Here is a 14911-nt window from a genome sequence, read left to right as displayed (position 1 = left end):
TGGGATATTTCAATATATCTAACAATATTTATTCAAACATTAAAATTAACTGCTGTAATCCCACCTTGATCTGTAGGGAGCAGTGGGAAATAGAAAATAATAATAATAATAATAAGAACAACAACAACAACAATAATAATAATAATAATAATAATAATAATAATAATAATAATAATAATAATTGTCAGCCACTTTTAATTGTGGCGCGGTACAGACAGCCTGAAAATGGTGGTCTGCAGGTGCCCATTTTAACTCTGGAGGGATGCCACAGCCACCAAACTGCACAATGTCCTGGTTCTTCTGGGTTCTTTTTGTGGCACCCAGCTTACATCATGAGTGTGCCATTGGAACACTCGCAATGTAAGAGACGTGCAGCAATGTGTTGACAATGTGCGTTCCTTACGTAAAGATGGCAGCTCCCGTGTAGACGGGAGGCCGCCATTAGGCTGCCACCGCACATAGTAACACTCAGGACCGTGCGGTTGGTGCACAGTTCCGAGACCTACTAGCGCTGCCAGGACACCGCTTCCTGGCGGTGTGTATTGCGTCTGTGTTGCATATATCTAACATACACTTGTTTGTATTCGTACCTGTATCCTTGGTTGTTTACTTCTGACTTATAATTTGCTTCTTCCCCTATCTTCTCAGTTTGCCTGAGCTAGTACTTGGAAGTGTAAATTGTGTGGACTACACCTGCCAGCCAATGGTCATGTAAATGCATAGACTCCAGAACTGGGGGCGTTTTCCCAAGAATAGGAAAGGGTGAGTGCTCCTGAAATGATCTGGGAGAACTGGACCACCAATATCAGCTCCGGCTGATATGCCAGCTGCGCCCTTTCCTGGAAGTAAAGGACCTAGAAACTGTTGTACATTCACTGGTAACTTCACGATTTGATTTCTGTAATGCACTCTACATGGGGCTACCGTTGTGTCTAGTCCAGAAACTTCAACTAGTGCAAAATATGGCATCCAGGCTGGTCGCCGGAAAAATTAGGAGTGACCGAATAACACCTGTCCTAAAATCTCTTCACTGGCTGCCTATTAGTTTCCAGGCACAGTACAAGGTGTTGGTTATAATCTTTAAAGCCCTACATGGCTTGGGCCCAACTTATTTGAGGGATTGCCTGCTCCCACATAATCCGCCCTGCACACTCAGGTCCTCTGGGAGGAATCTATTGCAGCCTTTAAAAACCAGACTAACTGCTACCTCCCAGAGGGCCTTCTCTGCAATTGCTCCCAAACTATGGAACGGCCTGCTGGATGAGATCCGCCAAATTGGCAGCTTAGACAGCTTTAAAAAACCTGTCAGGACGGATCTCTTCTGGCAGGCCTTTCCTGAATAAAAGTGCCCGGCCACAGAATGACTGCCCCTCACATCATGTATTAGCCCACCCTTCTGTCCTCTCTCTCTCTCTCTCTATATATATATATATATATATATTTCTGTTTTAATAGATACTTTAATTGTAACATGTTTAATCCTGTTTTAAGGGGAAGAATTTGGGACACAATGTTGTAAATGTGGATTTTAATGTGTTGTGAGCCGGGAAAAGCGGGATACAAATAAAAGTTTTATTTATTATTATTATTACTCCTACGAAATGTAATGAGCATAAGATGCTGTGTCATCCTTATTAATTTTTTAATTAATATATTTATATCCTACTCTGTAACCAAAATTCTCAGGAAAGAATTCTCATGGTTATGCAGTTATGGAAACACTGAGTTTATATAACTCAAAGCTTACAGCATGCTGTTCAGTTGGTGATTTAGAAGAGTGTGTTAGTAGGGATGAAGAACTTATGCTGCTGTTTCCTGAAACTTTCTTCATCTTTGACTGAAATAGTTGTGTGTATCTATCTTTCTTTACAACTGCCAGTTCTCTTAACCTTGTGTCCAAAGTTCTCCGAGTAATCATTTATGAAATTCCACCCTTTGGACAGAATGAAAGGCACTGAAAAAGAACAGGTTGTTTCCAATCCTAATAAGTGCATACAGAATGAGGAAAGGAGGAAAGGTCTATAGGGGAGTGTTATCAGTGAAGCTAGAAAAGAACAGCCTGCTGCTAAGCTAACCCTTCTACAAATTGCTTTATTTCAGCATGTTGTTGTTGCTGCTACTTTGCTGTGATTTAGTGCTGCAAAGGAATATCTGTGTGGAACAGGGCCAACCTTTGATGTCTAGATTTGTTTTCTCATCTTCGAAGGATAGCCATGTCATGCCTTGAATCAAAGAAAATGTAGGCTGTAATTCAGTCAAAGTTAAGCTCTTTTTGTCCTGTTAAATATTAAGCACATGTGCAACACTCTTCTATTTAAATATCTGGGAATTACAAGTGCTTAATTTTTGTTGAACTTCATCTTATATTTGGATTTATACAATAGTGCTGTTGGATTGGGAGAGCTTTCATTATACTCTAGTGTGTTTATGTTTTTTCAATTGGATACATTTTTATTTTAAGAAAAGCTGTAGACTGGAAACACCTAATCAATAAAATCATATGAATAATGTAAGTAGCATTAACATGCTTTTAGTAAGGATATAATTCTTTACTACTTTCATTCTCAAAGGAAACAATGAGTCATATTAGCAATTTTCTTTCTGCTGCAAGAAGTTTTTAAGATCTGCAAAGTTTTTGAAGACTATCTGCAGTTAGAATTATTCTGCACAAAATTTGCACTGAAAATGGCCTTTTCTGAGTTGAAAACAGTTTTTACACTTTACTTTCTGCAAAAAAGTTGTTTCCAGCAAAAATAAAAAATGCTGTTTTCTTTGCCAAAAGTCATATGTGAATTTTACAGAAGAAGTCCTGAACTGTGAAAATTCTCATTAGTCCAGAATTTCCCTCATCAGAGTTTTCTAACACTTGAGAAACACATTCTTTACCATTAAAAAAATCCAATATTCTTTCTATCCCTACTGGTGACTAATCTGTGGTCACACAAGGCACAAGAGATAAACATTCCAGCAGCCTTCTGAATGCAATTTCTGGCTAAGAACCTAAAGCAACAAGTTACTAAGAAAGAAAACCAATACACTTCATCATGTTTGGTCTTTTATGCCCCAGCCATACTGGTAATGCATTTCAAGAAATAAAAAAGTACATAAGAACATCCTAATTCTACCTCCATTCAGTTACACTTCTCATTCCTTTCTGATAGAGATGGGCCGGCCCAAGTACATGACTCCCATCCACTATGGTCTGTTACTTCTCCACACCCCTACTTTCCATAGTATCTATCTAGCTTGTGTCTGAGTGATACCCCCAATTACACTCCACATTATCTGTATAACCAGTGGCAGGTTAAGATGACACTGCAGCCCAATAATATCTGGAGGACTGACAGCTGACCACTCCTGCTGTAGATTTTGGAACCAATTTAATTTTAAGGTTAGGAAACACTAAGCTACTTTGAACTTCCAAGCCTCATATTCTGCATATTTCTCTTGAACAGGATAATAAATAATTACCTGATCTTTTGCCACTGAGAAGAGTTAAAGAGAGGTGTGACAGATTTGTGAGGTTACTACAAAGATCTAAAATATTGATATGTGCCCCACCAGACCCAAATTATGGACAGGTGTCACATCAGACCAAGCTACTGCATTCAAACCCGCTTTATAAATGTGACAAATGCTGTGCACCTGTCCTGACTGAGGCCTAGCTGCACTTGAGAAAAGTTACTTGTGTGTGCCAGGTCATGGATAGGAATACCTCTCAAAGTGCTTTCAAATACACATCCTACCAAGATGGAGAAGTATTATTTGGGGTTGAATATCCATTGCAATGCATTTGATTTATGTTTGTAGTTCCTGATCAGCAAATGGTACGATGACCTTAGACACTTTTTTATTCACTAAGTCTTTGTTTAGATTTATATTTCATGACCTCTTCCAGAAGAGCATCAAGGTGGGATATGTGGAGAGATAGTGAGTGGCCTAAAATGGCCCAGTGACTTCATGGTTTAGTGGAAACATGAACTAGGACTTGGAGACCTGGGTTCATCACCATCTACTACACCAAAGTGGCTCTTGCTGTTCATATGAAATCAGAGTAGCAACCTGGTACAGATTGAGACCATTAGTCTATATAATCTGGTGTATAAACATTGGCTCATTGGGCTGTTAGGTGCAAGATTGCTACCTGAGATCCTTTCACAGGAGATAATGAACACCATGGTCTTCAGCAAGGTGGAATCATAGGAATAAATGCTCTTGATAACTTCAACAAACAGGTGTACCTTTTTGTATTTTAAGTTTTAAGTAAATATATTTGGTAGAGCTGATTCTGAAAACAATTCTGTAGACATGACAAATTTGGAATCTTAAGAGAAAATAAAAGGTTCTGTACCTTACGGAAATTATTCCTTGTGTCCTTGTAGTCACGACTTAGACTGTTTACCATTTCCATTATGTATCGCCAGCTCATGTAGTTTTGAATTTCTCTGCACGGTAACACAAAAAGAAGATGCTGCTGATGTTTCTAGAACCATAGAACTGATGGGCATTCATATTCTTTTTTTAAAAAATGTATATGGCATACCTACCTGGCTGTGTATTTATTAAGGATAGATTCTAGCTTAATTAGATATTCTGGAGCACAAACAATAACATTTTCTGTATTTTCAATGTTAACTTGCACCGCTGACATGATATTATTTAAGAATGTTGACCAGTTGAATTGCTGTGGAGGCAAAAAGATATACAATTAAGTTATGTTCAACTTGTTCAATACAAGGAGGTTTTATTTTTAATCATTAAACCCTTATGATTTGTTGTGCTGAGTTTTTTTTTTAATATCTTAAGAAGACTTGTGTTTGTGATTCAATGGATCTGTTGTACAAGAGCCTCTATTTGTATATTAGATTTACATCCTGACAACTTCATTGATTATGTTTTCAGGAAAGCTGTTGATAAAACAACCAAAAACTGTACACATTATAAGAGCAATCTAAAAAACAAAACATATCCTGCTCACTTGATTTTGTAAAAATCAAAATTATATCAGTTAAAAAGATATAGTTTTTTTTAAACTTAAACAATCAAAACCCTACAAATCCATCAGTGCTAGTGCATCATTAAAACAAGGCTTCATTTTTGGCAGATTTTAAAAATAAATAAATGATGCAGCTGTTTTTCAAGACAAGACTAGATGTCAAGTAATAAGAGAAGACAAGGATCTTGTTCTCACCACTAAGCAGTTTTGACACATTTAGATTACTGATAAGCGATTCCAACATCCTGATTCATTTGAACCTTAGTGACTCCCGTTTTAGAAATTACAAAGTTTGCAAATTGGCTGGAAATACTACATGCATACTTTGAAAGCAGGGGTATCAAAGTGGGTATACAAATGCAAAATATTATGTGATACAAGTACTACGATTTTTTTTAAAAAAGGGGGATGTGGGAATATGTCTGTGTCTTTCATAAAACATTGTATATTGTACTAGAGTCAAGTAGTGCATAGACATGTTCAATCTGCCATCTCAGCCAACCAAATGTACTATCATTCCAGGTAGTGGGTGAGAGAATCAATATTAGCGAGGCATGAATGCAAAAAGCAGCAGCTAGACTACAGAATAGAACACCATATAGAAATTAGGGGCCCATTCAAAATTATAGCACCATTATCCCACTGTAAGTGTCTTGTTTCTATCCTATGGAATACTGTGATTTTCAGTTTAGAATTGTCAGCATGGGAGCTCTAGTGCCTCAGCAAACTACCAATCCCAGGATTACAGAGGATGGAACCATGGCAGGAAAAGTGGAACAACAGCGCTATGGAGTGGGCCCTTGTTATCCCCTGGGGTTTGATTCCAGGATCCCTCATGAATCCGGTGGATGCTCATATGCTATTATGGCATATTAAAATGGCATATTAAAATGGAGTCCCTTATATAAAAAGGTAAAACCAAGTTTTGCTTTTTGAATATCTATATCTATATCTGGTTAAAATATATGGCAAATTTCTTAATGTAAGATACAAAACAGGAGTCATTTGCCTTGGCTTGTCCCTTTGCACTTGCTGCAGCTAGAATGCTACTGGGAAAAAAAATCTTCATAAGCAGCAAAGTGGGAAACAAATGCTCAGTCAGTATTAAATATCTGTTAAGCAATTTCACAGTTATCTCAGATACTCTTGGCCAAGAGGCAATAAAGTGAGCTGAATTAGCTTTAATGTAAGGTTAATGAGCTGTAAAACAATAAAAGGCTATGATTGCTAAGTACTTTGCATAACTGTAAGCCTTACAATGAAATGGTTCTACAGTACTTCCATATGTTGGACATGATCCAATCAATTTCAGTGGGATTTAAACATACTGAAGGAATGTTCCAGGGCAAAGTCAAACTCCCACTCTGATCAAAATCAACATCAAATTTTGTAATTGTGTTCGTTAAAATCAAACAAAATAAAAACTGGATGCAATTTTGAATTTCATTCTTAGGATCTAATCATTTTAATTTTGGCCTGTATGACTTACAATCAACACTAAATCATTGTGAAGTTAAAACCCAATTAAATAATCAATCCTATTTTTTTTTTTAAAAAAACCCCAATTTTAAAAGAAAAACCATTTAAAACAAATTTAAAACAGACTATAATGAAGATAGTGGATTTCGGTAGTGACAACTGATATCAAAATTCAGTGTGTGAAATATGACATGAGAATGTGATATTTGACTCTCTGGAGTTTACATCTATTCAAAGGATGCTTCCTAATTGCTCAGTGAATGGACAGGTTATGAATGAAACTTGGTAAATGCTGTTGCATCTTATCCATTGGATGTTGACTGCTACTTGCTGCTGCATGTCAGCTGTCAAATACTGTCAATTCTAGATTGCAATGGAAAAAAACTGGTATGAAGAGTAGGTACAGAATATTTAGAATATGCACCAGATGACAATACTTTATTTGCAGTGGCATCATTAGGGGGTTCAGGGGTTTAGGTGATAGCCTAAGAGGGGGTGACACCATTGGTCCTGAAGCATTTGCTTTCTGACAGAAACAGGATGTGGCATTCACTTGCATCCTTTTGAAATGTTCAAGAGATGGTATGAATAGGGTGATGCCCAGTGGAAGGAGAAAATAAAGGCCCAAGGTTTTTTTTTTTAAATTAAAATATCAAATTTAAAAAATAAAATAAAAATAATAATTTTTAAAAATGTTCTTTAAAAACATCACATTTTACCAAATTTTTACTTTAAGCTCATCTAATTATGTATATGTAAATACATTTAGGCTGTGTGTATGATATTGTAATTTAAAAGTATAATTTTACTTGTGCCAGTTGTTTACGTCACAACTATTACTTCTACATTCGGTGATATCTGGGAATTACGATTTATAAGTAACATTAGTACAACAAACTTTTTTAAGGATTCTGTATGGTGTGGATTAGGGGAAGGTCAATTGGGGGGGGGGGGTGACACCATGAGTCATTGCACGTGGTGACACCAACCCTAATGGTGCCATGTTCTATTTGAAGAATACAGTGGTGCCTCGGGATACGAAATGATCGGGTTACGAAATTTCCGGGATACGAAAAAGTTGGATTGGCAAAAACTGTTTCGGGTTACGAAATATTTTTCGGGTTACGAAATTCATTTCGGCGCGAAATTCAAATGCTGCAAAGTGCAGCTATAGGCTTTCCAGTGCTAACGGAAAGCCTTTTCGGGTTACGAAATTTTCGGGTTACGAAAGGAATGGCGGAACGAATTAATTTCGTAACCCGAGGCACCACTGTATTTTGAGAAGGTGGGAATTGCTTTTAACTGTAACTCTGATGTTATGGGTTTGCTTTGCAACTTCTGCCAGTGGAATTGAATGTATTTTTTCATCCTAGACTGGAGGTGGGAAAGAAAGGTGGTTTTTCTGGCAGACAAACTCTTCCCTCCAATCCTGAACTAGCAACTCAGGAGCAAAACAGATGGGCAGGAAGGAGCAGCCAAAAGCAGTGAACATACGCCATGGCTCTGAGAGCAACTCCTGTCATAGTCCTAAATGGACCATGGAAAGGAGAGGAAAAGATTTGCTCCATCTGAGCTGGTTTTGGGCCATCTTAGGTGGCCCTGGCGTAGCCCCAGAGCAGCTTTGGGGTGCTCCGAGGGCATGCACTGTCTAAATGCCATGTCCGCAGAGCAGCCGGAAGCCGCCCACATCTGCCTGTCTGTTTTGGGCCTGAGTTCTGAGCCTGACTGTACAATCTCTCATGGATCCAATGAAACCCAAGGTGTCATGGTTAAATGCCGGTACTGCAGCCACAAGTTTATGAGATTGATCCCAGGGACTCCAAGGTTGACTCAGCCTTCCATCCATTCATAGGCCAGTAAAATGAGTACCCAGCTTGTTGAGGGCAATTGGCTTACAGATTGTAAACTGCTTAGAAAGTGCTGAGTTCACTGATAAGCTGTATAGAAATGCACATGCTATGCTATATGATTGCTATACAAAAGTGTACTGGAATTCAAGACGGCCGCCCGACTGAGCGGGCAGGCCGTGTTGCCGCTGGAGCGGCGACGCAGGCTCAGTGGAGTGCCTCAGCATGCTTTGCTGGAGCTTGCTTGCTGGCGATTGGTTGCTGGGGAGGGAAAGGGAGGTACTTCCGCCTCTGAAAGGCCGCTCTAGGGGGCGGATAGTCCCTCTCTATGGTTGCCTCGGTCCTCCAGGGCGACCGATTGGTTCGGCTGCTCTGGGGGGCGGGGCGACTCCCTTCCCAGCAACCCCCTGGGCATGACCTATTTAGGCCCAGTTGCCCAGTGCACGGTGCCATTTGCTGCTTGGTTCTGCTGGTGTGCAGAGCCAAGCTGAGAGGAGCAGGAGGCGAGCACAGAGGGTTTTGCCCTCCCTCTTGGCTCTTGGCCCGGGTCCGGGCTGATTTGGAAGCTAAGGTGAGTGGGCTTGTGGAGGGCGGCATTTGCCTCCTCCTAGCGTTGCCCCTTGCCTCTCCCCCGCTTGGGTGGTTCTTTTTTCTCGCCTTTTTTTTTGGCGGGAATAGCTGTGCCCACCATTTTGTTTTGGCCTGGTGGCCATTTTGTTGCTTTGAAAATTTCAGGCCTGCTGGAGCCCTGCACTCTTCTTTTGTAATTTGTGACTGTGTGGCCTAGTGCTTTTAGTTGGAACAGAGCTCTTGGGAGACGTTTCCAGACAGGCTCATTGACAGTTATCAGTGGGGTGCCCTCCCCACTCCTTTTTTGTAGGCACACTCTCTCAGCCTCGGCTGAAGTAAGTTTTTGAACTTGATTTATTTTGCCTAGTGCGGTTTTGTGGCTTGCTTTTGCTGGTTCTTTGGGCTTATCAGTATGCCTCCAAAGCCACCTCCTGTGCCTTCGGCATCCAGGCCTACTACTAGGGGTCAGTCTGGAGTGCCCAGAAGGTCATGGGCTGTCATGGCACGGACACACAGAGCTTCCACTCCCAAAGGGACCCCTGTTGCAGAGCCTCCCGCAGATTCATCTCCTTCACTGCCTGTGGCGGCATCTTCACTTTCACCTGAGATAGTCGCCAATTTATCAAGGTCCATTGCTGTCCTGATTCAGCAGGCTACAACTTCCAGTCAGCCTGCCACTGCTGCGCCTGCTTTTGTTCCTGCATCTCAGATGGTGAGGGAACCAGTGCCCAGCTCCTCGGATTCGTCCAGTTCCAGTTCATCTTCTTCTTCGTCAGATGATGAAAGGGGGCTTGGAGCGTCGTCATCGGCTGATCGGCGCAAGGAACGGAAGAGGAAAAGGAAGGCCAAGAGGAGACGGCAAATGGCCCATTTTGCGGGGTCCGATATCCTGCTGATATACGACTGGCCAGTATCTTACAACAGCAGGTTGTACGATGATCCAGACCTCATGCTTTTGGCCAACCCTACCTTTTGGCTCTTGGTTTTGCGTGAATAAAGTTGTGGCCTTTCCTCCACATATGGCTCATGTCTTATTGTGGCGCCGCCCTTCCAGGCAACTGCCATATACTGGCCATTCCTGAACAGGACCAGCACTTTAAAATGTTAATTTGGGGACTATAATTCCCAGAATTTCCTAGCCAGCATGACTACTGTAAGTTGCAGTCCAAAAAATAACTCTTCCAAGGGTTTGAAGGTACAGCATTTGCTCTGGGCTGCTTCAGAAAGGGTAGAGACTTAATATTAGTACAATAAAGTGAGTGGCTGTTCATGCGTCAGCATTTGCAGCTGCACTTCTTTCCAAGATGGGAAACTTGGCTAACTGCTCTTGTCTTGTACCTTCGTCAAGTATAAACTGCAAATTGCATCAGTTTGTTTTGGCTGCTCAGCATTTCACAGGCCATGGCTGTAGGAAAAGTACCACTTTATATAAAATAATGTGCACACTATGAACTAATGAAGATTGAATTAACCAATTTAATCAGTAAGTCAATCAACTAGATGGCAAGCTGATTAATTAGCAAGGGCTCTCCTCCTTGCAATTTAAGAATCATAGTGTTGGGTGGGACCAAAAGGGCAACCTAGTCCAACGCCATGCCATGCAAGAATACACAACTACAGAACTCCTGAAAGATGCTGATCTAACTTCTCTGAAAGACCTCTAAGGAAGGAGAGTCCACCACCCTGACTGTATCCAAACTGCTGAAATAATCCATCTTGACACCACTTCAACTGCCATGGCTCAATGCTATGGAATCCTAGGACTTGTTGTTTGTTGTGGCACCAGAGCTCTCTGACTGAAACGGCTCACAAAACTACAGTCCCAGCACTGAGCCATGACAATGTTGTTAAACTTGATTATTTCTGTAGTGTGGATATAGCCGCTTTGAGACAATAAATTCCACTGCTGAACAGCTTTCACAAGTACAAAAGAATGTTCTTCCTAATGTTTAGGTGGAATTTATTTTCTTGTTATTTGAATCTATTGTTCTAGTCTCTGGAGCAGCAGAAAACAAGCTTGCTCCAACCTCTACATTACATCCTCCAAATATTTAAAGATAGTTATCATTGCACCTCTGATTTTTCTCCTCCAGGGTAAACACACCCAGCTCTCTCAGTTGCTCCCTCAGAATATTTCTTTTCAAGAAGGGATTTTGTTCATTTAAAACAGGGGTGGGCAACTGTGTGGGGCGTCAGGACTAACTATCCTTCTGGATACACCTATGGACTACTGCCTCATTAGCAACCTTTAAGTCCGGATTAAAGACAATTTTGTTTAGGGAAGCATTTCAGTTTACAACCTGATTTTCTGGCTGCTGGCAACATCTATGTATGCCAATTGTTTTTGTTATTGTTTTACAGTTATTTTAAAAATATAGTGTTAATTTTAAAATTTTATCTTGTTTTTAGGCTGTACACCATAGGCAGGCCTTTATTTGTATTTTGCTGCTTACTATGTACAGCGCCGTGTAAATTTACAGTGCTTTATAAATAAACTTAATAATAATAATAATAATAATAATAATAATAATAATTTTTCACACCTCTGGAGGACTTTCTGTGTGGTTTGGGGGCAAAAATTCTCTGAAAATTGTGCCTTTTATTTTTGAATATTGGGGGTTTAGAGCTTTGGGAGAATGATGGGCAGCTTCAATTGTCACAAAAAGGGTCTGGGGCCACATGCATCCCACAGGATGTAATATACACACACCTGCTTTACATGCTATTATATTCAGATCCTGGAAAAGTTACTTTTATGGATTCCAGATTGTGGAATCTCTCACTGGCTCCCAAGCTCTGAGTATACTAGAATGATAGTAAATGACAAACAAAAATACAAAGATAACAAGACTCTCCAGAGCAGACCAAAGGTTTAATATCCTGCTTTCTTAACCAGTGGATAATGTTCATGTAAACCCAGAAGCAGGTGATAAAAACAAGAGTCTTCTTCTGCTGGCACTTTCTATTAACCTACATTCAATTGCATACGGTTTTCAGCAGAGACTGGGGAAATTTACTCTTTTGGATGACAGCTCCCAGAATCTTTGGATGACAACCCCCCAGCGGCCACACTGGCTGGAGCATTTTGGGGCTTTTATTGTCCAAAGGTAATATTTCTAATCTCTGTTTCTTAATCTGGAGTCATAATATTAAAGATGGCATTCCCTTCCATTTTGGTTCCTCTCATCCTTCCTTCAACATCTCAAAAAGTACTTAATGACTGGAGTTCACAAATCAATTTAAATTTAATGAACCCATTAAGTCTATTTATAAATACAGTGGACCCTTGTTATACCCTGGGGTTTGGTTCCAAGATCCCCCGTGGATAACAAAATCCGTATATGCTCACGTCCCGTTAAATATAATGACATAGCAAAATGGTGTCCCTTATAAAAAATGGAAAATCAAGGTTTGATATTTGAAATTTATACTTTTTTAAACATTTTCAAACCATGTATGCTTGAATCCATGGATAAAAATCCATGTACAATATAAGAAGGGCTGACTGTAACTCAATTTATTAATAGACTAAATGGCTGGTCCACAAGAATGATGAATAATCAATTTCCTCAGTTAAAGCGTTATAAGTAAAATGCAGTTTGGTGCCACAGAATTCAGACTTTGGATTGAAACCCTGTTGAAGTGTCATACACAGTTTTTCCTTACTCAGTATCAGAGAAAGACTGTGTTTATGATAAACCTTTATAGGGAGACTTCAGCTTTTTATGATGGAAAACTAATTATTCAATTAAACTTTGTCCATGTGTCAGCTGTTTGGTTTAGAACTATTAATGCTGATTTAATCATTTTGTCTCAGTCCAACTAAGCAAGGCGCACATGTAGAAGTAGATTTTGGCACAAATACATCTGGCTGGATAAGGAATGGTGTGTTTTCATAGCTATTGTCTGAATGGTTGATTCCCTAATCCAGCTACTGAGTCCTAACTCAGGGCATCTTTCAGCCTCTCAGAGCTTGGAAAGGTGACCTTTTGGACTGAATTTCCTTTTGGGGGAGATACCTTTTGGACTGTATTGGGAAATTATTTTTTTGTTCTCAGAAATTTAATTTTTGTTCTATAACTTCCAGCATCCTCCACATCAGCAGAGCCAATAGCTATGGTGCCTGGAGGAATTCTCGTAGCTATAATATACAGAGAAACACACACATACAAAACAATTTTTCCATGTTATGCCCAGTCTTGAAATATCAGTGATAGAACTTCTTGCTCTTTGGGAGGAGGAAAAGAGGCAAGGTTTTTTGTTGCAATGCTATAAACACCTACCTGAGCCTAAGTGCTGCTGAACTGATTGGGATTTACTTCTGAGCATACATATATAGGACATGTCAGTTCTATTGCAATCTCATCCCCTTGGTCCACTATTTAGCATTACTGTCAACTGTCTGAGAGGGCTACTACATGTGTTTGATTGGCTTGGGGCCTTGTTTTCCTGTTTCTGCCATCAGTTGAGTATACAACAATGTGACAAATTCACTTTAATGCTGGCAGTTCTAAAGTTCAATTTATCTTTAGAATTAAGCTTTAAAAAACAGAACAAAACACATTAGACTGCTGCATGAATCAATCAATCAGTAGTAGAAGCTGAAAACAATGGATCACTGATCTTTTTTTCTTACCTTGTGATTGATTTCCAAAGAGAAATTCTTCTGGACATCTTTGAGTGTCATTTTGTTATATAGCAAAAGTGGGTCAGTTCTGTCATCAGCTTTGGTGGTAGCCTGGGAAACACATATGTACACACATATTTACAACACATGAAGGGGCTCCTCTGAAGAAACAGCAGGGAAAGCAAGAGATGGGGAAAAGCTGCACTGATTTCAGTGAGTCTCCTCCAAATATGACTGTTTGAATGCAAAACAGTCTCTGAGAGACAATGTTACCAGATGCTGGATCAAATCACATTCATGTCATTAGGTATATTACATCATAACTGTCGTTGCCCAGGATCCGGATCCTGATCATTTTCATTTTAAATTCCTCCATGCATAAATCTGAGACAATTGGCTTACATTTGCAATCTCTGTTTCTAGAGCCATTACTCTTCTCATTTCTGTAGAAATTTCATCCTCGTTGATTGTAAGGTTCCTTTCCTGGCGGATCAGCTTTGCTACGGAAATCATAAAATCAACATAGGCTGAGCATGCCTGTAAGAAAAAATATATATCTATACATATTTTGTAAATACATGTTTGAACATTGTACATAACATTGTAATAGACAATTAGATGTCTAAGTTATGCATATATTGCAGTGTGTGTGTGTGTGTGCGCGCGTGCACAGTACAATTTGAAAGACTACAGTACATGAAACTTCCCATCTTCCAAGACTCTGTTCTGCAATCTAACATCAAAGTAGGTTGGTTGTTAAGAATATGAGACAGGGACTTTTTCGTGGCAGCCCCTAAATAGCAAAACTCTTTTGCAAGAGAAGTTAGAGCAGATGCTTTTCTAGTGCCCTTTAGTCAGGCTATTAAAACAATATCCTATCAGGCAAGTTTTATTCTCTCTCTGCAACAGTGGCAGCTAATTTTATGAAGCAGGGAAAAAATAATGCACATGATGATGCCACAATATTGGCTAAATGATCCTACATATGAAGCTGGGACTGGAGGGAAAGAACATGACCTGGGTAGGCAACCTTCCTGCACCAGCCCACCTGCGTATTTCATATTACAGATCAGTCTTCCCTTTCCCTTCCTTACTTCTAAAGAAAAAATATTTTAAAATTGGGTAGCAAAAGTGCAGCCTGCAAGCTACATATATAGCTTCCATTTTTTCAGTCCCTAAAAGATCCTCACGATGCCCCAGATCCTCCAAATGTTCTTTTAATTGATCAATTTTGGTCCAAATGTGTCCAAATACCTCTAAATCTCTTACACACATGTGTGCACCCACACACAAACACTATGGTCTTTTCTTCTTCCCCCCTCATAACAGCCGTGTCTGTGTGTCTATGGATATACATTGGCTTCCATCCTTCTCACAGTTGCCCAGCCCTGT

General features: G+C 39.8%; 1 protein-coding gene across 4 annotated transcripts in view; it reads right to left on the bottom strand.

The window, feature by feature from the left end:
• MME (membrane metalloendopeptidase) overlaps nucleotides 1–14911 on the bottom strand; it is a 114038-nt gene that overhangs the window by 43616 nt on the left and 55511 nt on the right. For all 4 annotated transcript variants that reach the window (XM_042458988.1, XM_042458986.1, XM_042458987.1 and 1 more), the window contains exons 9-12: nucleotides 13922–14056; nucleotides 13529–13630; nucleotides 4548–4684; nucleotides 4352–4445 (exon numbers count right to left, since the gene is read on the bottom strand). In XM_042458988.1, the coding sequence (XP_042314922.1) occupies nucleotides 4352–4445; nucleotides 4548–4684; nucleotides 13529–13630; nucleotides 13922–14056 (468 nt within the window). The remainder of the gene's footprint in view (nucleotides 1–4351; nucleotides 4446–4547; nucleotides 4685–13528; nucleotides 13631–13921; nucleotides 14057–14911) is intronic.

The sequence above is a fragment of the Sceloporus undulatus genome, chromosome 3 (genome assembly GCF_019175285.1).
Source record: "Sceloporus undulatus isolate JIND9_A2432 ecotype Alabama chromosome 3, SceUnd_v1.1, whole genome shotgun sequence".
NCBI lineage: Eukaryota > Metazoa > Chordata > Lepidosauria > Squamata > Phrynosomatidae > Sceloporus > Sceloporus undulatus.
Note: the sequence above shows the minus strand (reverse complement) of the source record. Positions and strands in the feature narration are given on the sequence as shown.